Genomic DNA, 27,778 nt, shown 5'->3' on the forward strand with positions numbered 1-27,778 from the left:
TGGGCTGCCGTCTATGGGATCGCACAGAGTCGGACACGACTGAAGCGACCTAGCAGTAGCAGCAGGAGAGACGCAGGTCATCACGGCCCTCAGAGGGAGCAGCTCCCCGCCCCACCCTTGATTTCAGACTTTTGGCCTTCCAAACGGTGAGAGATTGAATTTTTGCTACTTAAGCCACCTAGTCCGTGGAGCTTGTCATGGCAGCTCCAGGAAACCCTGCAGTTCCCAAAAGAGAGGGCTGGTCCTCACTGAGGCCCAGATGCTCTTCTTTCTCACCCCTCGCTTCTCCCATCAGGGGGCTTCCACAGCCACTGGGATGCCCCCTGGCCCCATATGTAGAGGGTGCGGGAGGCAGGGAGCAAGGGGGCCCTTAAACCCTGGCCCTGAGCTGCTGCTGCCCCGTCTAAGCTGTGGGACACAGCCAGTGACTCACACACTCCTGCTCACACCACGAGATGCTGGTGTGTGTGTGTGTGTCCTTAACCGCTTAGCAGATCTAGTTCACCCCAGGCAAGCCCAAAGCCAGGGGACCTGTGAGGTTTAACACTCCTCACAAAGACCCTGACCTGTGCTAACGTGTCCCTGGGATCCACCAGCCTCATCCTTTTATCTCCTGCTTGAGCTCAGGATCATGGTTTCACCTGTTCCACTCATCAGCCTCCAGACAGGCCTGGCCCCGCCCCGCCCCAGCCCCGCCCCCACCTTTATCGCTCCCATCACCAGAACCATCCTCCCAAAAGGCAGATCCCATCAGTTCACCCTCCTCAGGACCCTTTATCAGTCTCTCTGATGCCTCCTCCATCCCTGATCACTTTCTATGAACTCTTTCTCCCTTCCCCCACCAGTTCCACTGAGACACAGACCACTGTTCGTGAGCCTCCTGCCCTTTCCGTGCACGTGGCTCCTTCTTCCTAGTCTCGCAACCACTCCATTCCCTGCATGCGGGAAGCCCAGGCTGACCTGCTCTCAGCTCCCCAGGACTGCTGGGGGGGGCATTCCTCTTCAGTGAGCTCATCACAGCCTCTTCTAACCCCCCAGTAGAGCCTTGTTTTACTGCATCATGTTACGCTACTTCCTTTGTATTTCTGTTTCCTCCCCTAGTGGGCGAGCCCCTGGAGGGCAGGGATTTGTGTCCTCCAAAGCTGAACAGCTGGCTCCGAGCAGGGCTTGGGCAGTTTTTGTGGAAGGAGCACATCAGTGATTCTCACAGTGTGGTCCCTGGACCGCCAGCAGCAGCATCACCTGGGAACTTGCCACAAATACAGATTTCCCCAGACCTGCTGAGTCAGACTCCAGGGGTGGGGCTCAGGTTCACAAACCTTCCAGGTGATTCTAACGCACACTCAAGTTGGAGATCAGCTAAATCTAAAAAATGAGAACTTCAGGAAATAGGATGTGAAGGGAACTCGCTCTTAGTATTCAGCCTCGACTCAGCCGTCACAGGGTGGTGCCTGGTTGACAGAACTCTTCCCTGGTCCCTGTCACTTGGGGTCACGGGGTATTACAGCCGCCTGGGATGCCCATGGCCCATCTCTTCCTCAGCCCTTGTTGTATCATCGTGTTGTGGTGCATCCCTTCCCCAGCGTGTTGTTAATATACATGAAGATCTCAGGTGTGTCCTGAGCAGAAGCCCAATGCCCAGGGAGCCCTGGATTCTAAACACCATGGTCAGTGCAGTCAGCCTCCACTGTGAGGCTGGTCATGGTGCGCGTTTCTCATCCACACCCTGAAGTTAAAAATACTTTATCAAAAACAAAAGCCCCACCCCCAAAAAAAAAAAAAAAAAACACCCACCACAACAAAACTCAGAGATACAGAGAACAAATTGGTAGTTGAAGATATGGTGGGTGGTATGAAATGGTTGAAGGTAGTAAAAAGATACAAACTTCTAATTATAAAATGAGTCATGGGGATGTAACATAGAGCATGGTGACAATGGTCAATAACACTGTATTGTGTATTTGAAAGTTGCTAAGAGTAGGTCTTAAAAGTGGTGATGGATGTTAGCTAGACTTATTGTGGAAATCATTTTGCAATATATCCAAGTAGCAAATCATGTTGTACACCTGAAACTAATGTTTTATGTCAATTATGCCTCAATTGAAAAGCACTGTCAAATAAGTTAGAACGTTATTTATTGCCTTAACGTTTTGATTTTGACTGTAGAGATGTGTCTCTTCTAAAATTTAGTCTAAAGGTGTTAATGGGGTGGGTTTTTTTTGTTTTGTTTTGTGTTTTTATTCCTTAATTTTTGTCTCTGGGCTCTTGGATGTATTTGTTGTGGTTAATATTTGGTGTTTTAAAAAGACAGAACATAATTTTATGAGTTTATGGAGGGTTGTGTGTTATTACTGCTTTTCTCCAGGCCCAATATCATGCCTGCCCCTAATAGGTGCTGAGCAAATGTTGGACTTTACTCAGTGAAAAACCCTGACGGTATGTGGAAGAAGCTGCGGAAGGACTCCTTTAGGACTGAAGACGGTGTGCATAGAAGGGATTGGGAAGATCCCCTGGAGGAGGGCATGGCAACCCACTCCAGTACTCTTGCCTGGAGAATCCCATGGACAGAGGAGCCTGGCGGGCTACAGTCCATGGGGTCGCAGAGTCAGATATGACTGAAGCGGCTTAGCACACAGGCATGTAGCCCATCAGAGGGTGAGGGATAGGGCTCCACCACCTGAGTCCTGCCTCCTCTCCTGCTTCATCTCCAGACTCTCTCTCTCTCCAGCCTGAGCTCCAACGTGTCTTAATCCCTTTCAGTTCCTCGAATCCACAAACCTCTCCTTTGTTCTGACCTTTGGGCCTGTCTTTCCACTGCTTGGAAACCCTCCTCTGTCTTTTACTGACTGACTCTTACTCTCCTCTCAGGTCAAAAGTGAAACATCGCTTTGACCAGCAGGACGCTTCCTCCTCTGTGAGATGAACCCCACCCCTCCACCCCGACCCAACCCCCTTCCCCCGCCCCCGCCCTGGCCCCTGCCCCAGCCCCGGCCTGGGCCCAGACTCTCCTGCGTCAGCTCCTTCCTCCTCTCCTTCCTCCTTCAGCCTGGAAGAGCAGCAGCTGTGTCTCCTCCAGGGACCTCAGCACGTGTCTGGGAGCCTGGGCACAGGAGGGCTCAGTACTTGGTGGGTGACTTTGAAAGCACCCAGGCTGTAGGTGAACAACTTTCCGAGTCCCAAATTTTGGAGTCCCCTTGCTTCTGTTTCCCCCTTGGACTAAGGAGTTAGCTTCTAATAAACTTCAGATGTGTGCAGGGAGGTATCAGAGTGAGGACACGTGTATGATTTAAATAGAAGTCAACTAGAGAGAGAAGGAAGGAAAGAACTTGCTAGATCAGGAAGAGCGTGGCTGACAGCCAGTTGCTGTGATTTGCACAAAGCCTGTCCTGTGTGTGTGAAGGGGGCTCCCAGAACGATCCTGCCATGGAGACGTTCCCCTAGGGCTCACTCTGGCTGGTTCTCTGATATGTTGAGGCTCTGAGGTCAAAGCTGTGAGTGGAAACTGAACTTGAGGAAGACACAAGTTGTGTCTTTGTATAAATAGTTTCTACTCTCCAACCCAAATAAGCCACTTTAATAGAAACGTCACACAAGTTATAGTGTCCGAATCTCTCATCCATTCTCAGGGTTACAAAGGATGTGGATATCATTGAGTCCCATCGCTCGACCTCTGCAGAAATGCCCTCTGCAGGTTCTGATGATAACTCACGGCCTTCCATCCCCCACTTCACTAACTTACAAGGCAGCCAGTTCCTTAGTTGGAGAATTTTGTTTATTGGAAAAAATCTGTTAGCCCAGTCCATGGTTGTGATTTATTGAATTAGATAAACACAGACAACATTTACTACCCGGACAGTAGAAATTACTTTTAAAGTAATGTTGTGTTGCTTTTTGGTAAAAGTATGGGAAAGTTGTCTTAAATGTTTGAGAATCTCCTGTTTTAACTTTGTACCAAATACATGTTTTCTCCAGTTTATTACCGGTACAGGGGGAAAAAGTAGACAATAAAAGCCATCTTGCTATATACTCGGAGCCAATTAGGAATATCTGCCAAATGATGGAGGGCAGGTGCTTATAAACATTGATCGTTTTGAGTCTTGAGATTCAAGTTTCCACTGGGCCTCTGCTCATTGTGAAAATTCACACAGGGGAGCAAGGGAGCAGGGCAAAGTGTATGGAGGGTGAGGGCAGGCTGCTTTCTGGTTCTGTCCCTGCTGCTAACTAGCTGTGTGATGTCAGAGAGGTTAATAGACTCTGCTGGGCTTAGTTTCTGCCTCTGCAAACTGAAGTGGTTAAACCAGGTGACCTGTAAGTTTCAGTAACAAGCCAGCCCTCCGTGGCTCTAGGACTTTGTACTTGCCTCCAGAAGACCAAAGCCTCACGAGTGAAATGAACTCTCAACCAGTTGGGAAATTGATAATTAGCAAGGTTCTACCTCCTACTAAATATAGCTGGTTAAGTGAAAGCAATTATTGCAGATATAACTATGTGCATATCCTTTCCTGAATTAGCAGAAACTTGAGTTAATAAATAGTTGATTACAGCACTGAGATCATAATGGCTCCAGATTGTGTCATTTCTGCCTCCAAAGTTAGCTAAAATTCTCTTCAGCTGAACCTGAACTTCTTAAATGCTTCTATTTTTAAACCACACTAACTGGACTGTAGACATCCCCGGTGGCACAGTGGTAAAGAATCTGCCTGTCAATGCAGGAGGCACAGGTTTGATCCCTGGGTCAGGAAGATCCTCTGGAGAAGGGAATGGCAAGCCACTCCAATGTTCTTGCCTGGAAAATTCCATGGACAGAGGAGCCTGGAGGGCCTACAGTCCAGGGGGCACAAAGAGTCAGACATGACGGGGCACAAAGAGTTGGACATGTCCGAGCACAAAGTCAAGCCAATTAGATCATTTAGTTCTACTTGGGTACATATCAAGAAAGAAAACATAGATTTATTCCTAAGTATTTTATTCTTTTTGTCCCAATGGTGAATGGAATTGTTTCCTTAATTTCTCTTTCTGTTTTCTCATTGTTAGTGTATAGGAAGGCAAGGGATTTCTGTGTGTTAATTTTATATCCTGCAACTTTACTATATTCATTGATTAGCTATATGCGAGACAGCAAAAGAGACACAGATGTAAGGAATAGACTTTTGGACTCTGTGGGAGAAGGCAAGGGTGGGATGATTTGAAAGAATAGCACTGAAACATATTACCATATGTGAAACAGATCACCAGTCCAGGTTCGATGCATGAGACAGGGCGCTCAGGGCCGGTGCACTGGGATGACCCCGAGGGATGGGATGGGGAGGGAGGTGGGAGGGGGGTTCAGGATGGGGGACACATTGTACACCCATGGCTGATTTATGTCAGTGTATGGCAAAAACCACTACAATATTGTAAAGTAATTAGCCTCCAATTAAAATTAATTAATTTTTAAAAAAAGAAAGAAAAGATAAAAAAAAAACAATCCCCAAACTGCAAAGAAATTTCAAATGGTTTTCAGGAGTTTACTTTTTAGCATGATTTCCACCCCTGCCGATATGACTTCTGATACAGTTATAAAATAATAATATATTTTGCCACAAAATAAAATATATAGTTTTCATTAGGAACCAAGATTTTCAGTGCAAGAAAACAGTGATATACAGATCAAATCAAAGAGGTAAAATAAAAACCCTGTAGCTTAAGTTTGATTTAGAAATATTAGTAAGAATACATATGTGTTTTCTGTTTTTTTAAAAAATATTCTTTCTAGTTCTGTCTGTTACAAAGGCCTAGATAGCTTGACTAACCCATAGCACCAAACACCTTTAGCATCTCAACTATGCTACTAAATAACATTTTCCACTAAAAGGAACAGAGCTTCTTGGAGAAATGGTTGATCCAGGTCACCAAGGATGAGCCCGGAATGTCTTGTCACACCAACAAGCCACGATCGCTTGTTGGTATGACAACAAGATTTTGCCCCAAAGACTTAGGGTCCAAACTGAAGAAATAGAGATCTCTGTAGGCCAGAGATTATACAGTTTCGACACGAAATGGAAAAAGATCTGCAAAGGGTTGAGGCACAATGAATATGTTAAAAATCTATGAGTTCATGTAATTATCCCCCCACCCCCAACACACACACCTTTGAAGGAAGCTAAGAATTCAACTTTCTATTCTGAAAACTGGGAAATAAAGAAAAAGGAAAAATAATTGCTCAACCTTTTTCCTGAAAAATTATACTGAAGTTGTGATTGAAGGATAACCAAATAGTTTATGAACTAAATTTCTCCTTTTAGAGGAATTTGAGCTAATAAATGAAGAGGGATAATAGAATTGGAATATTGCTATTTTATGGCCTCTATTGAACTGATGGATGAAGGCAAATGGTTTTCAATGACTTAAAAGATTAGGTGAAACACAGATAGGAAAGTTTACAATAAATGGAACAGGCTATGACACCAGAACCCACCAATGATTCTTAGTGTGGCTTCATGAACCTCTTGATAAGATGCAGTGAGAGCTCACAACACCACTTATGAAGCCTTCTTCACAAGCAAAGCAAGACCAAGCAAATGAACATGATGAAGTCAGCCTAGATCTTATGACCGTTTTATAGGAAATACATCCCCTCAGGAATACAATTAAAAAAAAAAAAAAAAAAAAAAAACAAGTATGGGACATTCTACAGATAAATAGCATAAAAAAAAGAGAGCGGGTCCAGAACCTATAGATGAAAAGAGATTTAAGAGACACACCAACCAAATGCAATATAGCAAATATAGGGGTCTTGCATGCTGCTGCTGCTAAGTTGCGTCAGTTGTGTCCGACTCTGTGCGACCCCATAGATGGCAGCCCACCAGGCTCCCCCGTCCCTGGGATTCTCCAGGCAAGAACACTGGAGTGGGTTGCCATTTCCTTCTCCAATGCATGAAAGTGAAAAGTGAAAGTGAAGTCGCTCAGTCATCTCCATCTCTTAGAGATCCCATGGACTGCAGCCCACCAGGCTCCTCTGCCCATGGGATTCTCCAGCCAAGAGTACTGGAGTGGGGTATGGAGACCGATTAAAACAAATCAACTGTAAAAATGATAAAATTATGAGGAAATGAGGTCTATTTAAAACATTGCTTGGAGATCTGATGGTGTTATGGAAAATACTGTAAACTGGGAGAGGTGGCATGACATTTATGTGGCTATGCTTTTTTTTAAAAAAAGGTTTTTTCATGTGGACCATTTTAAAAAATAACTATTTATTTATTTATATTGGGCTGTGCTGGGTCTTTGTCGCGGTGCAGACTTTAATCTCGTTGCTGTGAGCGGGGGCTGCTCTCTAGAGGTGCAAGGTCTTCTCACTATGGTGGCTTTTCTTGCTGCAGAGCGTGGACTCTAGGGTGCACGGGCTTCAGTCATTGCGGCTCCCCAGCTCTAGACACAGGCTCAATAGTTGTGCCATGTGGCACATGGCCTTAGTTGCTCTGCGGCATGTGGGATCTTCCTGGATCAGGGATCGAACCCATGTCTCCTGCACTGGCAGGTGGATTCTTTACCACTGAGTCACCAGGGAAGCCCTGTGACTATGCTTTTTAATGCCCATATTTTTTTTTTTCAGATATAGGCTGAAATATATGTGAGTAAAATAATTTTAATATCTGACACTTCAAAATAATTCAGGAAGGGTGGGAGTAAGGGTGAGGAGTAGAGTGGATATAGAAAAAACAAAAGTTGCTGTGTGTTGATAATTTTTGGAGAGTAGAATATGAGAACACTGGAGCTGATTATATTATTTTCTCTATTTTTGTATTTTATTTTCATAATAAAATTTTTTACAAGTAAATGATGTTTTTTCAAATGCTTCTCCATTTTTAAGGTACCATTCAAAACCAATTCCTTTTTTGCTATTGCAAATACACTCATCTGCCTCCTAAACTACATGTTTTTAACTCTCTTTATCTTATAAAGAGAATGCTTGTTTAGGTTGTTATTTACTTGTAGTGATTTAAAAATTTTTATTGAAATGCATATTCTAGTAAGTAATAAAATGCAGATACCCTCTATTTTGACAAAGTCTTCCATAATCAACTCCGTTCTATGTGGCAGACAAACTTCCAAAGTATAGAAAAAATGAAATACTTTAAAATCCATTTAATGAGACCAACATTACCCTGATAGCAAAACCAGACAAAGACATCACACAAAAACAAAAACTACAACCCTCAGAATGGGAGAAAATATTTGTAAATGAACCAAACAACAAGGGATTAATCTCCAAAATATACAAAAAGCTCATGCAACTCAATATCAAAAAGCAAATGACTTAATCAAAAAATGGGCTGAAGATCTAAATAGACGTTTCTGTAAAGAAGATATACAGATGGCTAAAAAGCACATGAAAAGATGCCCAACATCACTAATTACTAGAGAAATGCAAATGAAACTACAGTGGGGTGTCACCTCAGATTGGTTTGAATGGCCGTCATCAAGAAATCTACAAACAATAAATGTTGGTGAGGGTGTGGCGAAAAGGGAACCCTCCTACACTATTGGTGGGAATATAAACTGGTGGAGCCATTATGGAGAACAGTATGGAGGTTCCCGTAAGAAAGTAAAAATAGAGCTACCGTTTGATGCCACAATCTCACTCCTGGGTGTAGACCCAGAGAAAACCATGGTTTGACAGGATACATGTATTCCGATGTTCACTGTAGCACTATTTACAATAGCCAAAAATATGAAAGCAACCTAAATGTCCATCGGCAGAGGAATGAATAAAGAAGATGTGGTACATGTATACCATGGACTATTACTCAACCATAAAAAGGAAAGAAATTGGGTCATTTGTAGAGATGTAGATGGACCTAGAGACTGTCATACACAGTGAAGTAAGTCAGAAAGAGAAAACAAATATTGTATATTAATGCATATATGTGGAATCTAGAAAAATGGTATACATGATCTTATTTTCAAAGCAGAAAGAGAGACACAGACATGAGTAAGAACAAATATATGGATACCAAGGGGGAAAGGGAGTGGGTGGAAGGAATTGGGAGATTGGGATCAACACATATACACTATTGACACTATGTGTGAAATAGGCAACTAATGAGAGCATTCTGTAGAGCACTGGGACCTCTACTTAATGCACTGTGGTGACCTTAATGGGAAGGAAGTCCAAAAGGGAGAGGATATATGTATATGTGTGGCTGACTCATTTCACTGCACAATAGAAACTAACTGTGCAGGAGGAGAAGGGGACGACAGAGGATGAGATGCTTGGATGGCATCACCGACTCAATGGACATGAGTCTAAGAAAGCTCCAGGAGTTGGTGATGGACAAGGAAGCCTGGTGTGCTGTAGTCCACGGGGTTGTAAAGAGTCGGACACGACTGAGCGACTGAACTGACTGACTGAGAAACTAACATGACACTGTAAAGCAACTATACTCCAATAAAAATTAATTTTAAAAATATCTAAGTGAAAAAATAAAAAAGTAAAATCATGACTTTCATGCAAAGAATAAATGGTCATTATTAATCCATGAGATTTTAAAATAAACTGTTATTAATTCATGATGGAATCAGTAAGATAATACAATTAGTTTTTATAGTCCGTCCCTGACAAACTCCTCGCTATCGCCGTGAGCAGGATCGTTTGCACTGCTGTGAGCAGCAATCATTTGTATCTCCATTCGTTTTCTACAAGTTAACTGCTGCCTTAACAGAGCTGTAAAACAACCTAGTTAAAAGACCAAGGTGCTCACCTCGGCAGGATAAAACAACTCTGCAAACGATCATAATCCAGCATTTCACTGAAGTGATATTCTGTAGCTTCTCTCGCCCTTTCAGCGTCTTTCACAGCTTCTCCCTTCATTTTATTAACATCTCCCCATTCCGTCTTCAGCCCCATTCCGTGCTGCCTTCCTCCAGATCACAAGGACTCCTAGACTTGGGGGAATGTTCCCTGTGTGTATTATGGACTGTGGGAAAATGCTTGTACATATTTTATTAAAATGTGGAGGAAAAAAGGCTGACCTAGTGAAACTGTTAAGTGCTACATGGACATTGCTTTATAAAGAGCAGGTTCTGTTCTTCTGTGTCTCACAGAGGAACAGAGAATTCAAGCATTTGTACTGTAGGAGGAATAGTTAGCTTTGATTTAAACTGTGGCACAGTGTGAAAGAGTGGAAGGAGCACTCAGGCAGAATTCTAGAGAGTTAATCATATGACGAGAAAAACCAAATAATTTCGAGATGGGAGTGAATGGTTATTAATGGGGATGAATGGGGAAGGAAAAAAGTAAAGTGGTTTTTTTGCATAAATAATGGTCTTGAGGAGTGTCCTTTCCTGTGGAAACTGCAGACATCTCCAGGGATGAGGATGTGACTAGGAATCAGATCTGCCAGGTTTAAGGTACAGACCTCCTCAAGAAGTGGGCAAATGCGTAACTGACAACGATAGAGGTGGACAGGAGATGGGTACAGTGAAATGCTACCTGAAGACAGAGGAGCAGCTATGGGACCGTGACCACATGAGGAAGGCTGGAAAAGGAAGTGGTTTGTAGGGGAATATGGTGAGTTCCGTTCAGGACCTACTTATGACCTGGTAAATTCTTATCATATATTTATGTGTATCAGCTCCATCTTTCTCTTGTTCCCACTTTGCTTCAGTCTTCCCTTCAAGTTTAAACCTCTCTTGAAGAATAGAAAGAGCTTGGTTTTCTTTGATCTGACCTCACGACCAAGCAAAATGCCTTACACATAGAAGATATTGAATGGATAGGTGAATGGATGGATGGATGGATGGATGGATGAGTGGATGAATATTCAAATATTCCTGAGCAGAGATTTCCCTTTGCTCCTTGGAGTTCCTTAGAGGAAAGTGGGTCAGGAGGAGAGCAGAGGTTGGAAAAGGCTTGTGATCTTTCCAGACAGATGTAAAAGATTGGAAAGAAGAGTTGGCAGACCCTAAAAATAAGTTGTGTTTTGAGAAGTGAAGAGAGAGAGTAAAGACAGCTAGATTGTCTACTTGGCATGAAAATAACAAATGTATTTTATACTTATAGAATGTGAAATTAAAATTTAACCTTGAATGACACAGAAATTTACTGTTCCTAATGTCATGTTAAGTAAACGCCATCCCAGTTTTGTTTTTATTTTTTTCACTGGTCTCTAACTGCTTGGCCTGGTGCGGTCATTTTTATTGCTCTAGATGGCACCTGTTTTCTTGTCAAAGCAGAGTCTTTCTGCTAAGTCATCCTGAAGTCCAACTTAACTTGCAAAATGTGTTCTGTAATTAAAATTGCAGGATGTTTTGGATTAGAGGAATCTTCTTTCAACCAGACCCGAGGTTAGCGAGAGAGTGTGAGGGAGAGAATTCCCTCATCCAAAACAAACAGAACATTTCACTGGATTAATTTTCAACTCACTGGGAGATTCTTGGTCCAATTTGCTGAAGATTACATGTAGTTTATGATAAAGAATATTGTGTATCTAGGGACTTCCCTCATGATCAGTGCTTAAGACTGCACTTCCACTGCAGGAGACCCAGGTTCAATCCCTGGTCAGGGAACTAAGATCTCATGTCTTGTGTGGTGCAGCCAAAAAATAAAATGAATATTTTAAAAATTGTCAAAAAAACCACTACTGTGCATCTTATTTCTATTTATAAATTGTGTGCTATGTATTCCTTATATCAGTGCATGCTCAGTTGCTCATTTGTGTCCGACTCTTTGTGACCCCATGGACTGTGGCCTGTCATGCTCCTCTGTCCATGGGATTTTCCAGCCAAGAATACTGGAGTGGGTTGCCATTTCCTCCTCTAGGGATCAAACCTGCATCTTCTGTGTCTCCTGCATTGGCAGGTAGATTCTTTACTGCTGAGCCACCTGAGAGGCCCTACATCAGTAAAATCTATCATAAACATACATATGTATTTACATGTGCCTATATATATATCTTTATATCTTTATTTATACTTTATCTGTACTTTTTTGGGGTACTGGTTGTTAACATTTACCAACACACCATTGTCCAAAATAAAAAACATGGTGGATGGTAATAATTGTCATAAGAGGGTTGCATGAGGCTGTGGAATCCCTGGGAGATGGGGATGCTGTCATGGGCTTCATGGAGGCGATGAGGACCAGTGGAGGCTAGAGGCAGAAGAACTTGAGGGAAGCATTTTTTGGGAGGCCCTTGGCTTTGCTTGTCCAGCTGGTCCCTGGGGGAAGAAGGGACCAGTTACAAGGGGGCTGCTGCCTGCCTGAGGTTGTCAGTGCTGTGTTTTCTGGAACCCAGGACGAGAGTCAGCCTCTGAGAACCACAAAACATTGCATGAGAAGACACGGTGCACTCAGGAACTATCGACGCCTCTAGAAACAGCAATGTGCATCTCCTTCTGTGGCTCTAGGGACTGGTCAACACAGAACAACCTGGAGAGAGAATGGCCTAGTCCCACTGGCAGAAAAAGCCAACCAGCCAGGGGTTTCTGTTAAGGGGCATTTTTTTTTTCAACTGGACTTAAAGGCTTGGAATTCAAACTTTATTGTGACATGGGGGAATGGAATTAGGTCCCCAAATGTCCTTTTGCATTACATGTAACTGTGACATGTCCTATGGAGTTTGTCTTCAATATCTATTCATATTGACAAATTTTCATGGGAGTCAAGCTTTCTGAAGAGCACTAGGACCCTGACATCATCTCCAGGCCCCCTCCCATCCTTCCCTCCTCACACACACCACCCACTCTGCTTTCATCTCCCCTGAACAGCTAAGATGAGGCCAGAGTGTAGAAAGGACAGCACTTCCCTTCCCACCCTGCCATCAACCCCATAAACGGGTGGGGAGAGTGGACGAGGAGCCTGAACAGCAGTGTGGTCTCAGCATCAGCCTTCTTTAAATCGTTGGAGAGGAGGACCAGGTCTTGGTCCAATGTGGCCCCAATGCTAAAACCTGTCTTGCCTTGGCCGTCCCAGCTGTGGTGTCTCTGTGGGAAACACCTGCCCATAGGTGAGCTGAAAGTGTCACCATCTTGGGGCCCTGGGACAAGCCTCTCTGCAGTTGACATAGGGAGGGAGAGGGAAGGAGCCAGGTGGACACAGAGGCCAGCAGTGGTGGAACATGACCTTGACGAGAAATGCAGGTGCTGGATTTCTAGGTGGGAGGAGCTTGTGTGCATTGGGAAACTTATGCCTAGGGGTCTTTTCTAGAAGCCTTGTTGCATAGAAAACAAAGTGTGTTCATGTAGAGGAAAGGCTGATGGTGTCTGAGGCGGAGCAGTGGTGGTGGTCATGGGACTTGAGCCCTGCTGAGGAGAATCCGTCTTCTCCCCCGAGACAAGAGCAAGTAGGAGATGAGAGCATTGTAGGCATTACCAGGGAGCTCGGAGATATTTAGGGCAGGGGTCCCTGGAAAAGTCTGGAGTTTCTGCCTGGATTCCATTTGAACTGGGGGCAGAAATGTGAAGATTTAGCATTTGTTTCCCTAGGCTGGTGTAGTGTAGAATATAACTTTTACACATAAGAAAAAATATATAAGATAGAGATTAAATAGTAAAAAAAAAATTGCATGCTGATTAAGGGAAGAATCAAGATTTGTAAATAGGAAGAGAAGGGCTCTCAATTAAGTTAATAAAGATAATTATAAATGTTTTTTAAGAAGCTAAGAAAGCACAGTTCAGTTGTGGGGGTGGTGTGTGGCCAGGCAACAGAGTAATGAGGAGAAAATCCTGACAAGAAAAAAATTCAGGAAGAAAGTAGCTTAATGATTTCCCCTCCTCATCTCAACCATTTGAGTTAAAGTAAGACCTGTGAAAGAGAAATTGTTTCCAGAGAAATTGTCCTCAAACATGTTTTGTAACAGTTAACCCGAGTGGTACCAGGCTATCTCGAGGAGGTGATGGCCTGTAATTTGGTCTGCTTGCAGTGAATGACATTTGCATTTACCCTGCACTTTTTACCCAGTTGCTTGTAACCTGCAGAAAGTAACCCTCACAGAAAGGGCCCTGCAGTCCAGCCCCTCTTCAGAATTCAGCAGATGAAGGGCTAGGGAGCTCCGTTTTCTGCTGACGGTGGTCATGCATGGCTGGATGATTTGTGGTCAAGACCAACAGCCACATCCATATCTCAGAGTCACTAGTTACCAAGAGAAGGACTCAGCCCACAACCACTCAGAGGATAGAAAGTTCTCAGAGAGTGAGTATGCTCAAATAATCAGAATAATCAGAGCTGTTTTTTTTTTTAATAAAATCACTTTCTGATTTCTCAGCTGCGCCTTTCAAATACAAGCTGTTTTCTATGGCCTTAAGGAAACATTGTGAATGGTGCCTGAGATTTTTCATAACATTAATATCTGGATGAAAGGACTGGGTATGATCTCAGAAGAAGGCAATGACCAGGGAGAAGGGCAAAGGTCAAGGAAATGCCCCAAATTTCAAAAGTGTACATTTCAGAAATGGCCATTGGTGTGCTTGATAGCAACCCTCAGATCGATTCTAGATTAGATTACTAAAGAGGTGGTTTTAGAGCTCTTAGTAAGGCAAGAAGCTCTCAGAATTTAACTGGAAGAAGCTCTGTTTTGCAAGTGTGAACTGGCAGCACCGGATGGCAAGTCAAAGAGCTTAAAGTGTCTTTCTCAATCTAGTGCAGCGGGCGAGGGGGAGGCTGAGCTCAGGTGAACCCCTGGCTGAGCCACAGACAAGGCAGACCTTCCTGCAGGGGCAACGGGAGGGCGGCAGGCAGATTCTGCAAGGTTTGGCAGAATCTGCAAGGTTTGACAAGGTGGGGGCTCAGAGGACCCTGGCAGGCTATAGTCCATGGGGTTGCAAGAGTCGGACATGACTTAGCTACTAAACCACCACCACTAAGGTGTGCGATCAGCAGTTTGGGAAAAACAAAGAGGAGAAATCCTCTTGGATTTGGAAATCCAGGGGTGAGTGTGGAACTGGGTGGAAGATGTCTTTACCTCTAGAGGAGGAGCTCCACAGAGACCACAGGGAGTATGCAGAAGGCTTTTATAGAATATTAAACAGTGAAAGTGAAAGTTGCTCAGTCATATCCAACTCTTTGGGACCCCCATGGACTATACAGTCTGTGGAATTCTCCAGGCCAGAATACTGGAGTGGGTAGCTGTTCCCATCTCCAGGGGATCTTCCCAACCCAGGGATAGAATCCAGGTCTCCTGCACTGCAGGCAGATTCTTTACCAGCTGAGCTACCAGGGAAGCCTGATATTAAACATCAGTTCAATTCAGTTCAGTTGCTCAGTTGTGTCTGACTCTTTGTGACCCCATGAACTGCAGCACACCAGGCCTCCCTGTCCATCACCAACTCCTGGAGCTCACCCAAACCCATGTCCATTGAGTCGGTGATGCCATCCAACCATCTCATCCTCATCCCCTTCTCTTGCTCTCAATCTTTCCCAGCATCAGGGTCTTCGCAAATGAGTCAGCTCTTTGCATGAGGTGGCCAAAGTACTGGAATTTCAACTTCAACATCAGTCCTACCAATGAACACCCAACATGGAGATGACCAAATTAGGATTCAAAATAGTCTTGAAGGCAAGATTTGTTGGTTGGAGAAAACAACCACCACAATAATAGTGAACTCATTTGTTAGCTCATTTAATTTTTTTCCATAAGGGAGATATTATTATCATCCTCATTTTACAGGGAAAGAAACTGAAACACGAGAGGTTAAGTAACTAGACCAAGGTCACATAGCTGATAATGGTAAACCTAGGATCTGAACAGGAAGTCAGGTTTCAGGTTCTGCCCTCTGGAAGGAAGTAGGGAGGAAACTGATGGTCATGGAGTATTTACAATCTGCCAGACACCAAATTCCCCCAAGGGAATACATAGGAAGCTGGAAGACCTGGAAGGAGATCAAATAATTTAAAGTAGGACCTGGTGAAAGATGATGGTGATGTAATAGAAGGTTATTTCTAGGCACTGCCCAGGCCTAGGAAGGCATTTGAGGATGAGGCAGGAATATGGCTTTTCTGTGCTGACCCCAGATCTACGTGAATTATTTGTTACTATGGCCTGGGTGAATGGTGATCAGTCATTTCTATTCATTGGGTCCACATTTCTGTCTGTGAAAATCTTGGCCTCTAAGTCTCTCTTTTGACTCTGATGACTGTGGTGTGGGATATGGGTGAGATGTCCACATGGTGAGTTGTGTGTGTGTGCACATGATGTGTAGAGGTGTTTGCATGGTGAGAGTTTGTATGGACATGTAGTTAGCTGTAGAACCAGCTGTGTCTGTGTGCATGCCTGTGCCCACATGGAGTGAGCACTCTGGTGTGAGTCTGTCTTATGATTCTAGAGTAACTGGAGCACAAACTGGATGGCTTACCACCTTGGGCAATGGCAGTCCCCCAACCCCTAGCACTCCCAGGAGAGATTAATGAAGGAGCAGGAAGCAGAAGCAGAAAGAGCCCTATAAAGCAGAGGGTAGTTACTGCTCCCTAAGAACCTTCGGGCACCCCTACAGGACAGCATTGGAACAGAAGTTCCCTGGGGAGGGCGCTATGGTCTCCTAACCCTCCCAGTACTGACTTGAATCTGGAATAGAGGGAGTTAGGATAGTTCAGTTCAGTTCAGTCACTCAGTCATGTCCGACTCTTTGTGACCCCATGGACTGCAGCATGCCAGCCTTCCCTGTCCATCACCAACTCATGGAGCTTACTCAAACTCATGTCCATTGAGTTGGTGATGCCATCCAACAACCTCATCCTCTGTCATTCCTTTCTTCTCCTGCCTTCAATCTTTCCCAGCATCAGGGTCTTCCAATGAGTCAGCTCTTCACATCAGGTGGCCAAAGTATTGGAGTTTCAGCTTCAGCATCAGTCCTTCCAATAAATATTCAGGACTGATTTCGTTTAGGATGGACTGGTTTGATCTCCTTGTAGTCCAAGGGACTCTGAAGAGTCTTCTCCAACACCACAGTTCAAAAGCATCCATTCTTCAGTGCTCAGCTTTCTTTATAGTCCAACTCTCACATCCATACATGACTACTGGAAAAACCATAGCCCTGACTAGATGGACCTTTGTTGGTAAAGCAATGTCTCTGCTTTCTAATATACTGTCTAGGTTGGTCATAGCTTTTCTTCCAATAAGCAAGCGTCTTTTAATTTCATGGCTGCAGTCACCATCTGCAGTGATTTTGGAGCCCCCCAAAATAAAGTTGTCACCGTTTCCATTGTTTCCCCATCTATTTGTCATGAAGTGATGGGACCAGATGTTAGGATAACATGGTTATTTTCCCAGGTGACATACATAAATTCTAGATAATTATGTAAATAGCATCTGTTGGCTCCTCTTTGTGGCTCCATCTCCTACCAAGACCACCACCCACTGCATTCCCTTTGTTAACTGGACCATGGACGTGATTCCTGCTTCATTCCTTCCCATCCATATTCTCACATCTTGGAGAATAGTCCTTCCCAAGGTAGAGGGTAGGAGAGGAGCCTGTTCTGGTAAGGAAATAGGACCTGGGGCAGGAGAACCTGCTGGGCAAACCAGCAGGCAGTCCAGCCAGCTGGGACTGGAGCTCAGAGTTGAGAGCAGGCATTAGGTCAGGACTGAGTGGCCTGGCGGTTTGCAATTCATGGGTAGGACAGTCATGAGACAGATTTACTGTCTGGAGCCCAGACATCAGCTGGCAGAGCAAAATGTGAGGTCCGAGGTCCAGGTTTCAACAGGAGAGCAGTTTTATTGTTCTGTTCCAGAAAGTGGGAGGCTGAGAATAGTGGGAAGAGCACAGAGCGGGGGTGCAGGACTGAGGAAGGGTCCTGATGCCCACAGGAGAGACTCAGCTTTCCTGGGGATGTTTGTAAGAGTCCTACAGAGCAGGTGAAAATCCCCAGACATAACTGGCTGGAGGTTTGCTGGTAATTTAATGAGAGCCTCTGCTGTGGTCAGACAGGGAGAAAATAGCCTTTATTTTCCTGCCCATGTCACTGAAAGTCACATTTTGTGTTCTGCAGAAAATGAGTCTCCCAGTAAGGTGACTACTTTGGCTGTTATATTCATGGACTATGTTTGGTTCATATAAAGCAAAAATACTGATTCAAAGAAATCCAGTTAAAGGCAAGACTTGTGCTCTTATATCTGCCCCTCCCCCCAGCCACCAGGGCTTACTCTATGCCTGGATTTAGCAGGAGTCCTTCCTTTCTCTGCAAGGGTTAGGGCTTGCTTAGGACCTTTGAAGTTATCAGTTCAAGATAGAGAATTGCATGATTATTATATTAATTCTAACATACCTTAATATATTGATTTAAATATAATAACATTACTATAACATTTACTACCTTAATTCACGTTCCCTTCTGGACTGTGAACAATCACCAGGTCAGACAGGTCTTTTTATTATTTTGTTCCAAAATAACCAGCATGGAGCTCATGAGTTGTCCCAAAATAAGTCAATGTGCAAATCAGAAATACTGATGTTTAAATATTCTCTTTCTACTTACATACCACAGAATCTCAGATCTCAAACTGGAATTGACTTGAGGGATTACCTAGTCTGTCTTTCTGGGCTTCCTAAGTGGCTCAGTGGTAAAGAATCCACCTGGCAATGCAGGAGACCCAGGTTCAATCCCTGGGTTGGGAAGATCCCCTGGAGGAGGAGATGGCAACCCACTCCAGTATTCTTGACTGAAAAATCCCATGGACAGAGGAGTCTTGCGGGCCACATTCCATAGGGTCGCAAAAAGCCGCACATGACTGAGTGAGTATGCATACAGTATGTATTTCCAGCCAGTGCAGGAATTATTTCTACCACCTTTTAACAGAGGACCAATAGCAGCCTCCTCTGGATACTTCTAGCCAGTTCTTTGTGGGACAGCCTGTTCCATCATAGGGCAACTCAGAAATTTCTCCATAGCCCCTGTGAATCTGATTCCCTAGTACCATCTACCCATTGGTCCTACTCATCTTCTTCCCATTCCTCAGTCCCTCCTACACCAGGCATATTTTTTTTTTTTTCCTTTTCCAGGTGAAACAATTGCTCATGTGAATTTATTTCAAGACCTTTCATCCTCCTAGTTACCCCCCTCTCAAATCAATGAATGTGGTTTGTACTTGTGTTCCTTGAAGTATGGTGCCCAAGCTAGCCCTATGCAATTTGACTACAGAATATGGGGAGCATATGGGGAGAATATGTCTTCTAACTTGAACATTCTTATGCTATTAATGGCACTTCAGATTGCATTAATCCTTATGGCTGCCACCTTTTCCTGTTTTTCTTTATTAAACATCTAAAAAGCACAGTTTTTTAAAAAATTTGATTCAGTCAAACTATTATCTTTCATTCTATCCAATTGATGTTTAAAGCCAGACATTAAGTTGAGGATCTGATTGCTTGAGATCTTGGTATGTATTGGAAAACACTGTTCTGGGAGAAGGGATGGAACTTAGTTTGGGACCTGCTCTGTAGCCAGCTTCTTCTTCTGCTGCCCACAAGTCTCTGGGCAGGAACCTCAGAGCATCCATGACCCCTTCATCCCTCATGAGTCGCCAAGTTAGTTGGTCTCATCAGCTCTACCTCTAAGCACCCTCCTTGTCAGTTCCCAATGCTGCCCTCATGGTGCAGGTTCTTACATGAAATACTGCAGGATCTTTCTAAAATGCAAGTCCCATCAGAAATTCTCTGCTCAGAATGTTTCAACAGCTTTCCAGCTCCTCTAAGACGAAGTCTAAATCCCCTAATGAAGCTTAAAGGTCTCTTTGCAAATTCCCCTCTCTCTGCACCTGCACCCCATCTGAGCCTCCTCCTGCACGTCCACGTGTCAGCCTTTCTGATATGCTTGATGGTCCCTGATGCACTTAGCTCCTTCTGCCTTGAGGTCTTTGCTTGTAGAAGCTTCAGGCCCTGCTCTGAATCCTCTGCACAAATCAATTCACTTCCTCCTCACCATGGCCCTCTAAAGTAGATAATATTACTAAGTAATAGTAATATTAATTATATTTAATTAATTAAACAGTAGTAATAATATTACTTCCATATTACAGATAGGGGAACTCATATTTTAAGCATTTTTGCCTGGAGTCACACAGTTAATAAATTGTAGAGCTGGATAAGTCCCCTGACCTGAAATGCCCTCCCTTCCTTTCTCTGGGCCAACCTCTACCCATCTTTCAAGTCAGTTCAAGCATAAGCTTTTCTGGGAAGTCTGCCTATGCCCTGAACTTAACCCCAGACAGCACTTACCATCCTGGGCTAATCGCTTACTAAAGGATCATCTCCTCTAAGCCGTATCTCCACAGAGGATAGGCCTGGGTCCTGTCCTCACTTGTCTGCATATGCTGTGCTGGGAATCTAATGAATGGAAAGGAACTCATTAGTGAATAAGCAGGTTAACTACTTAGAGGATTCCTTTTGCAGTTGTACTATGATACCCTAGCCATTTGCCAAACTGTTAATTTTGGTCATCAGTTTTTTTCCTGTAATGTGTACAAAAATTTGGTCCAAGTTTAATTGTAGACCAGTTGTCTCCTGAAAATCTGTTCAATTATCCTGGCTTTATTCAAGAGCATTACTGCTTTCTGAAGTGCTCTGCAAGTGTGTAAAAATGCATAACAGTGGTGGGTTTTACCAGTCCCAGCATGCTCTTTGCTTAGATGCCCTTTGAGATTATCTGCTTGAGGATGCGAATTAGTCTGTGGGTAAGTCAGGGAATCGGAGCAGAAGAGACTCACCGGCGCCAGCTGGCCACACTCGGGGTCAGATGGGCAATGAGGGAGAAGGAGCACTGGACCTGGCAAGAAATACACCTGAATCTTTTCTACACAAAATATTCACCACAAGAGAACAAAGACTGGCAATCAGATAAGCATGAGAGGCCATAAAGGGGAGGGGGGATGGCAAAGCACTTGCCTTCCTGACCTGTCTATGCAAACACTACCAAAGGATTTCATAGCCATACTGCGTTTACTGTATTTTCTTGTTTTTTTTTTTTAATTATTTATTAGGCTGTGCTGGGTCTTAGCTGCAGCACATGAGGTCTTAGTGCATCATTCGTTGCCATGCACGGACTCTCTAGTTATGGCACACGAGTGCTGGAGTGTGCAGGCAGGCTTAGCTGTTTATCAGAGCTCGAACTCATGTCCTCTGCATGGCAAGGCAGAATCTCAACCACCAGACCATTAGGAAAGTCCCTGTATTTTCTTGCTTTCTGCATTCTCAATGCTCTGGCACCCAAGGCATCACTGTAGCAGGTAGGGGAGGGTGATACCAAGGCCAGTGGATTCTTAGAGGTAAAATACACATGCCACTTTCAGAGACAAATCAACTAATCCAAAGCCCACACCCCAGTGATCTCCTTGATCAAGCTTCTATACGTCAAGCCAATGTTCCTCCATAGTGATCAACCTGGGGTGGGTACCAGACAACTCAATAAAAGCTCTTGCCTGTGTTTTCCTCTCACTCCTCAGCCTCCTGACTGACTCTAGTGCTTCCTAGCCTGGGCTTGTGTGGGGATCCAGGCTCCTACTTCTGGGGATCTGTGAGTGAAAACTTCCTCCTCGATGGCATTTCATGTCTGTGCATCTTACCATTCCTGATTAAAACAAATTCCAGGCACATTTAAAAATACATACTTAATAGGGCTTCCCAGGTGGCGCTAGTGGTAAAGAACTCCCACGCCAATGCAGGAGATGTAAGAGACATGGGTTCGATCCCTGGGTTGAGAAGATCCCCTGGAGAAGGAAATGGCAACCCACTCCAGTATTCTTGCCTAGAGAATCCCATGGACAGAAGAGTCTGGTGGGCTATAGTCTGTGGGGCTGCAAAGAGTCGGACACAACTGAGCACACACACCCACAGAGGATGCTTTTTCCTGATCTTCCCACAAATTTTGGTATGTAACTAATATCATCTTCCCAGTGAGAAAGGGAAACAATGAATTTAAGTAGCTTATCTGTGCATGCATGTCACACAAAAAATTAGTGGCCGAGCTGGGACTCCAATGCAGGTTTTAGGCTGGTACAAACACTGGACATTTCCCCCAAAATTCTATAGACAATCATACAAAGTTATAAATATGCGCTCCTGTGAGTCTCAGTTACTCTGTAAAATGGGAACTACAGAGTACCATCTTTTGCATAAATATGATCATGTATGTGAAATCACTTTGTAAAATGCAAATGTGAATCAAATCAGTAAATTAAACTGTCACAAAGTTTTTCCCAGTGCTTAGAACCAGGAATATTTAAGGAAACTTTGTCTATTTTTGACTGCCCAGCACACAAATATGCTATCCCAATGACTTTCCTAATGGCTCAGCAGGTAAAGAATCTGCCTGAAATACAAGAGGCTCAGGAGACACAGGTTCCATCCCTGGGTTGGGAAGATCCCCTAGAGAAGGAAATGACAAACCACTCCCATATTCCTGCCTGGAAATCCTATGGACAGAGGAGCCTAGTGGCCTACAGTGTATAGGGTTGCAAAGAGTCGGACACGACTGAGCACAGCGTGGTAACAGTAGGAGCATACAAACGCATCCTAGGTCTGGTGAGACTCTATTTCCCACCATGAAGCCTGAAGGGGACCTTTTCTCCCCCTTTCAGCAGATGCGACATGTGATTGACAGAAGGAACAGGTCCACATCTGTGGTGAGAAACTGACTTCGACACAAAGTGTGGTCCTGGCTAATGAGGTACAGTGAATCCTAACCTGTAGGATATGCATAGACTTTAATCCAATGAACACAATAGCCTTCCCTTTGTCGTAAATATGACATAGGGTGTGCGACAAGGGATCAGAGGCCTCCTTCTATTTGGTTTTGGATCCCAGGTAGCAGCTACTACTGTCCTGGCTAGAAAAAAATAGATGGAGCAGAAGAAATGGTCACCTTCCTACCACTGAGATGTGAGCTCTCCTGGCACCAAAATCTGTATTCATAGGAATGATTGCCACCCTTTATGGTGCATGGCTCTGTGTCAGGCACTGTGCAAGGCACTTTGCCTATGTTCTCTCATTTCATCACCATTTCACAGGTAAGAAAAACCAAAGGAGACAAAACAAGAGACAGCCTAGACTGGATATTGCATCTAAAGACAACAAAGTGCTTTGAAATTGAGTCAAGAAGCTTTCAGGCCACAGTGAGGACTGAATTACAAGTGTTCCTATGATCTAAAGCTGAAGCTCCAATACTCTGGTCACTTGATGTGAGGATCTGACTCATTGGAAAAGACCTAATGCTGGGAAAGATCGAGTTCAGGAGGAGAAGGGGGCAACAGAGGATGAGAAAGTTGGATGGTGTCATCGACACAAGGGACACGACTTTGAGCAAACTCCAGGAGATTGTGGACAGGGAAGCCTGGTGTGCTGTGGTTCATGGGGTCGCAAAGAGTTGGACACGACTTAGTGACTGAACAACTATGGTTCAGTTCAATTCAGTTGCTCAGTACTGTCCGACTCTTTGTGACCCCATGAACCACAGCACGTCAGGCCTCCCTCTCCATCACTAACTCCCAGAGTTCACCCGAACCCATATCCACTGAGTGGGTGATGCCATCCAACCATCTCATCCTCTGTTGTCCCCTTCTCCTCCTGCCCTCAATCTCTTCCAGAATCAGGGTCTTTTCCAATGAGTCAGCTCTTTGCATTAGGTGGCCAAAGTATTGGAGTTTCAGCTTCAACATCAGTCCTGCCATTGAACACCCAGGACTGATCTCCTTTAGAATGGACTGGTTGGATTTCCTTGCAGTCCAAGGGACTCTCAAGAGTCTTCTCCAACACCACAGTTCAAAAGCATCAATTCGTCAGCGCTCAGTTTTCTTTATAGTCCAACTCTCACATTCATACACCACCACTGGAAAAACCATAGCCTTGACTACACAGAACTTTGTTGACAAAGTAATGTCTCTGCTTTTCAATATGTTATCTAGGTTGATCATAACTTTCCTTCCAAGGAATAGGCATCTTTTAACTTCATGGCTGAAATCACCATCTGCAATGATTTTGGAGCCCAGAAAAATAAAGTCTATGGTAATCTCCTAAAATTGATTCCTTATAACTACACTAAAAGGGGGCTTGTATTTTCCACAGCTGGAAATGCCTCTTGTCCAAAGAGGTGCTGGCTTACATCAAATCTTTTAAGGATGTTGTCATTATTAATCTAAATGAGTTCCTAAAAATCTGTAACTATACTGGGGCATCTAAGATGGTTAGCAACAAAAGGTATGACTTTGACATGAAGTTATGTAAACAGCAAGGAAAAAAAAACCGGCAGCTTAAAAGATCTTTTCTTTTTCTTTCTTAGAGGAGGCTTAATCTGGCCTAAGAAGATTTGTCTCAAATTGACAGTATAGGCTTAAATCAATTTATTATTTTAAAGCACGATATAACCATTTTTATTCCTCTTTGGCTTCTGAGTTTTTTTACTCAGTTTGAAATTATTGTGACATTTAAGAGCTTATTGGCATAGAAAACTTTCTAAACATCTCACTGTTATGCTTTCAAAAAAGAATAAAACAAAAGTAATCAGCGTCAACAGCAATGACTGTGTGAATGAGGAAATCTAAGTTTGTGTGTCCATTTTCTTGAAAATATGAATCAGTGTTCCTGATGTTGAACATACATTTCAATAGTAACCTGTGTCTTTGGTAAGGATTTTGATTCAGGATGAAGAAAGTAGAAAGGTTGTGTTCCTTCGCCAGGGGATCTTCCCAACCCAGGGATCGAACCCAGGTCTCCCACATTGTAGGCAGACGCTTTACCCTCTGAGCCACCAAGGAAGCCCTAAATGAATTTTACAAATTCTAATTGAAGCATTGTCAGTGAACAGAGTTTTCCAAATTACCTCTCATGTGCAGTATACACAGCAGACGTAGAACAGAACACGCTATATTTCTATCGAGAAGCAAAGTCAAGGGGATGAAGTTTAAGGGTAGAAGATTGTTTGGATCAGCATCAACAATATTTAGAAACAAAATTTCGAACTCCACATTTTCTAAGATACATTTAGGGAAGTAGCTGTTGAAATCATTATAAAAGGTTACAGTGGTTCTTTAGCCCACTTTGGAGCTAAGGTTGATCGCCTATTTTTCACAATAACTAGGTTTCATTAAGGAATAGAGAATGAAAGATAGAAGACCATAAATATATACCAGCTCAGCTGGTAAAGAATCCATCTGCAATGCAGGAGACCCCGGTTCAATTCCTGGGTCAGGAAGATCCCCTGGAGAAGGGAACGGCTACCCACTCCAGTATTCTTGCCTGGAGAATCCTCATGGACAGAGGAGCCTGGCGGGCTACAATCTGTAGTGTTGCAAAGTGTCGGACATGACTGGAGCGACTAACGCACAGTGCAGCAGAGCATATATATATATATGTATGTATATAAAGAACAAACCCAGAAAGAACAAAGAAATACACTTACCCACATGAGATATCTTCTACTTGCTGCCCGAGGTGGAAGCGGGCCCAGAGGTCTGTGGAATGACAACCATGTCCCCCACAACACTCTCCTCTAACAGTTTTCCCTGCACCTGGGGAAACCTTCCACAGTAGAAGGAACAATTTTGAAATATCCCAAGATAAGTTTAGAAGTCAGGACTGAAGAGAGATGAGCATTGATTCCTCTAATGAGGGCTTAGGAAAGCCCATGTTATTTGGAGGCCTGTGTCCAAGCTTGAACTGTTCCCTTGATTGTCATTAGAATCTCCTGAATGTAACTAAATATCTTCTCTTTATCCCTTGGCACACATTGTGGACTAATGACATGAATACTTGACACAAAAACCCCTTAAGATATTATGCTTTAGTAACTTCCTAGTTAAAATTTTATTTCATTTTCTTTACTGGGGCCAAGGTTCAGTTTTGCCATTTGATTGTGAAAACTCTGTGTGTTATAAATTCCTGGGGGCAATTTTTAGTATAATAAACCCACAACTTGTGGCTGATTTGTAAACATACCTAAAAGGCAGAAAACAGATGCAGATAGTAATTCCATAATCATGTACAAGCAAGTAGCCAATAATTGTTGCCTGGAGGTATTCCAAGGTATGAAAATGTCTTCCTCTGAAGTATAGCTGATTTAAATATCATATTAATTTCAGGTGTACTACACAGTGATTTGCTATTCTTATAGATTATACTGAAAAACCTTTAAATTTTTTCCCTCTTTAGGATACATATACTTGCAGTATGTTGCAAGAAACCCCTTGCAATAGTTTCTAATACGCATAAAGTTGAAAGCTCGTCTACATACATATTTTTGATAAATCCTGATGAAAACCTCATGGGCATTTTATTTCCCTTAGCTACTTTAAAAATTTCTTGTCCTGCTATTTTATCACTAAGCTTAGTTCTTTAAAAATATGGAAACCCCTCTAAAAACTCTTACTCTCTCAATACTATATGTCTTCTCGTATGTTCATATCACTGTGAATATAAATATAAATACACATATATATGAATATATACATATGTGTGTATGGATTTCATCTTAGAATGGCCTGAGGAAATACAGGGATTTCGGATAACATAGGATCAGGACTTCCCTGGTGGTCCAGTGGTTAAGACTCTGCTTCCACTGTAGGGGGCAAAAGTTGGATCCCTGGTTGGGGAACTAAGATCCCCACATGCCAGGCAGGGAGGCCAAGAAAGCAAAACAGTAGAACATATGGTTTCTGGTGGCGTGTGTTCCTATATGTGTGTATATGGAGTTCTCCATGACATAAGGCAAATCGAAACGAGTTTTAAAACAAGCCAGTCACCTCTGCCCTCTCCCTTGGCATCTATTATTCGCATTAGGTATTTCTAACACAACCATTGGGCGTCCCTGGTGGCTCAGACAGTAAAGCAGCCCCCTTCAATGCAGGAAACCTGAGTTTGATCCCTGGGTTGGGAAGATCCCCTGGAGCAGAGAACAGCTACCCACTCCAATATTCTGGCCTGGAGAATTCCATGGACTGTATAGTCCATGGCGGGGTCACAAAATGTGGGACATGACTGAGCAACTTTCACCGTATCCATAAAGTTATCCTTAATTTTCCTTTGCCATATAAAAGGCATGATTTAATTCTTTCAGCCAACACTCACACATATCATCCGTCTTAGGCAAATCTTGCAACTCTGATTAAGCACCCAGTCAACAGCAGACTGAACACAGACACTTGAGTGCCCTGAGGGGGAAAAGCGACATTTTGCTTCCACCCCAAACAAAGCTATTATATTTACCTTCTACTTTGAAGATAGTAAAGTGCGGTCGGCAGTGGAAAGAACCCAACGCGTTGCCTGCGCAGTTCATCCAGAGCCCCTGGTAAACCCAAGTGGCCGTTATCACCGAGGACGCTCTGGTGGTTACTTTCCACTCATTGGACGCGGTGGCCGCGACGAGAGCGCCAAAGCCCCCGACGCCGAACACCAGTGCCGAGATCTGAGCCCTGGACATGTCGCTCAGGCGTCTCCGGGGACACTGTCCAGACAGATGGCAGCCGTGGTCTAGGCATGCAGCGGGCACAACCCGCGTGGACCAGCGTTGCAGCGAGTTAATGCGGGTAGGTGACAGCGCTTCATGCTTGGATGGCCGGAGGAAGGACCGGAATTTAGGATACAGTTTGATTTACCGATGGCATTTTAGAAGTAGCCAAGGACGATCTTTCTAAACGGGTATTTACTAAAACTTTGTAGACTGATTCTAAAGGTTTTGAGTTTGCAGATTTTTTTTTTTTCCTGGCTCCGTAGTTAATGCTTAATTTTCTGTTAGTCTGAAGCTTAACGAACCATGGAATGACCAGATATTACAAAGTACAAATTATACAGTAACAGTAAAGGCTTACTTGACCCATTG

At 43.7% G+C, this 27,778-nt stretch overlaps 1 protein-coding gene across 1 annotated transcript in view; it reads right to left on the reverse strand.

The window, feature by feature from the left end:
• Positions 1–27,379, reverse strand: part of CLDN10 (claudin 10) — a 104,505-nt gene extending 77,126 nt beyond the window's left edge. Inside the window, exon 1 of the mRNA XM_070380820.1 lies at positions 27,166–27,379. Within this exon, the coding sequence (XP_070236921.1) occupies positions 27,166–27,379 (214 nt within the window). The remainder of the gene's footprint in view (positions 1–27,165) is intronic.
• Positions 27,380–27,778: the final 399 nt, after the last annotated feature.

Source organism: Bos mutus, chromosome 12 (assembly GCF_027580195.1).
Source record: "Bos mutus isolate GX-2022 chromosome 12, NWIPB_WYAK_1.1, whole genome shotgun sequence".
In the NCBI taxonomy this organism is placed as follows: Eukaryota; Metazoa; Chordata; class Mammalia; order Artiodactyla; family Bovidae; genus Bos; species Bos mutus.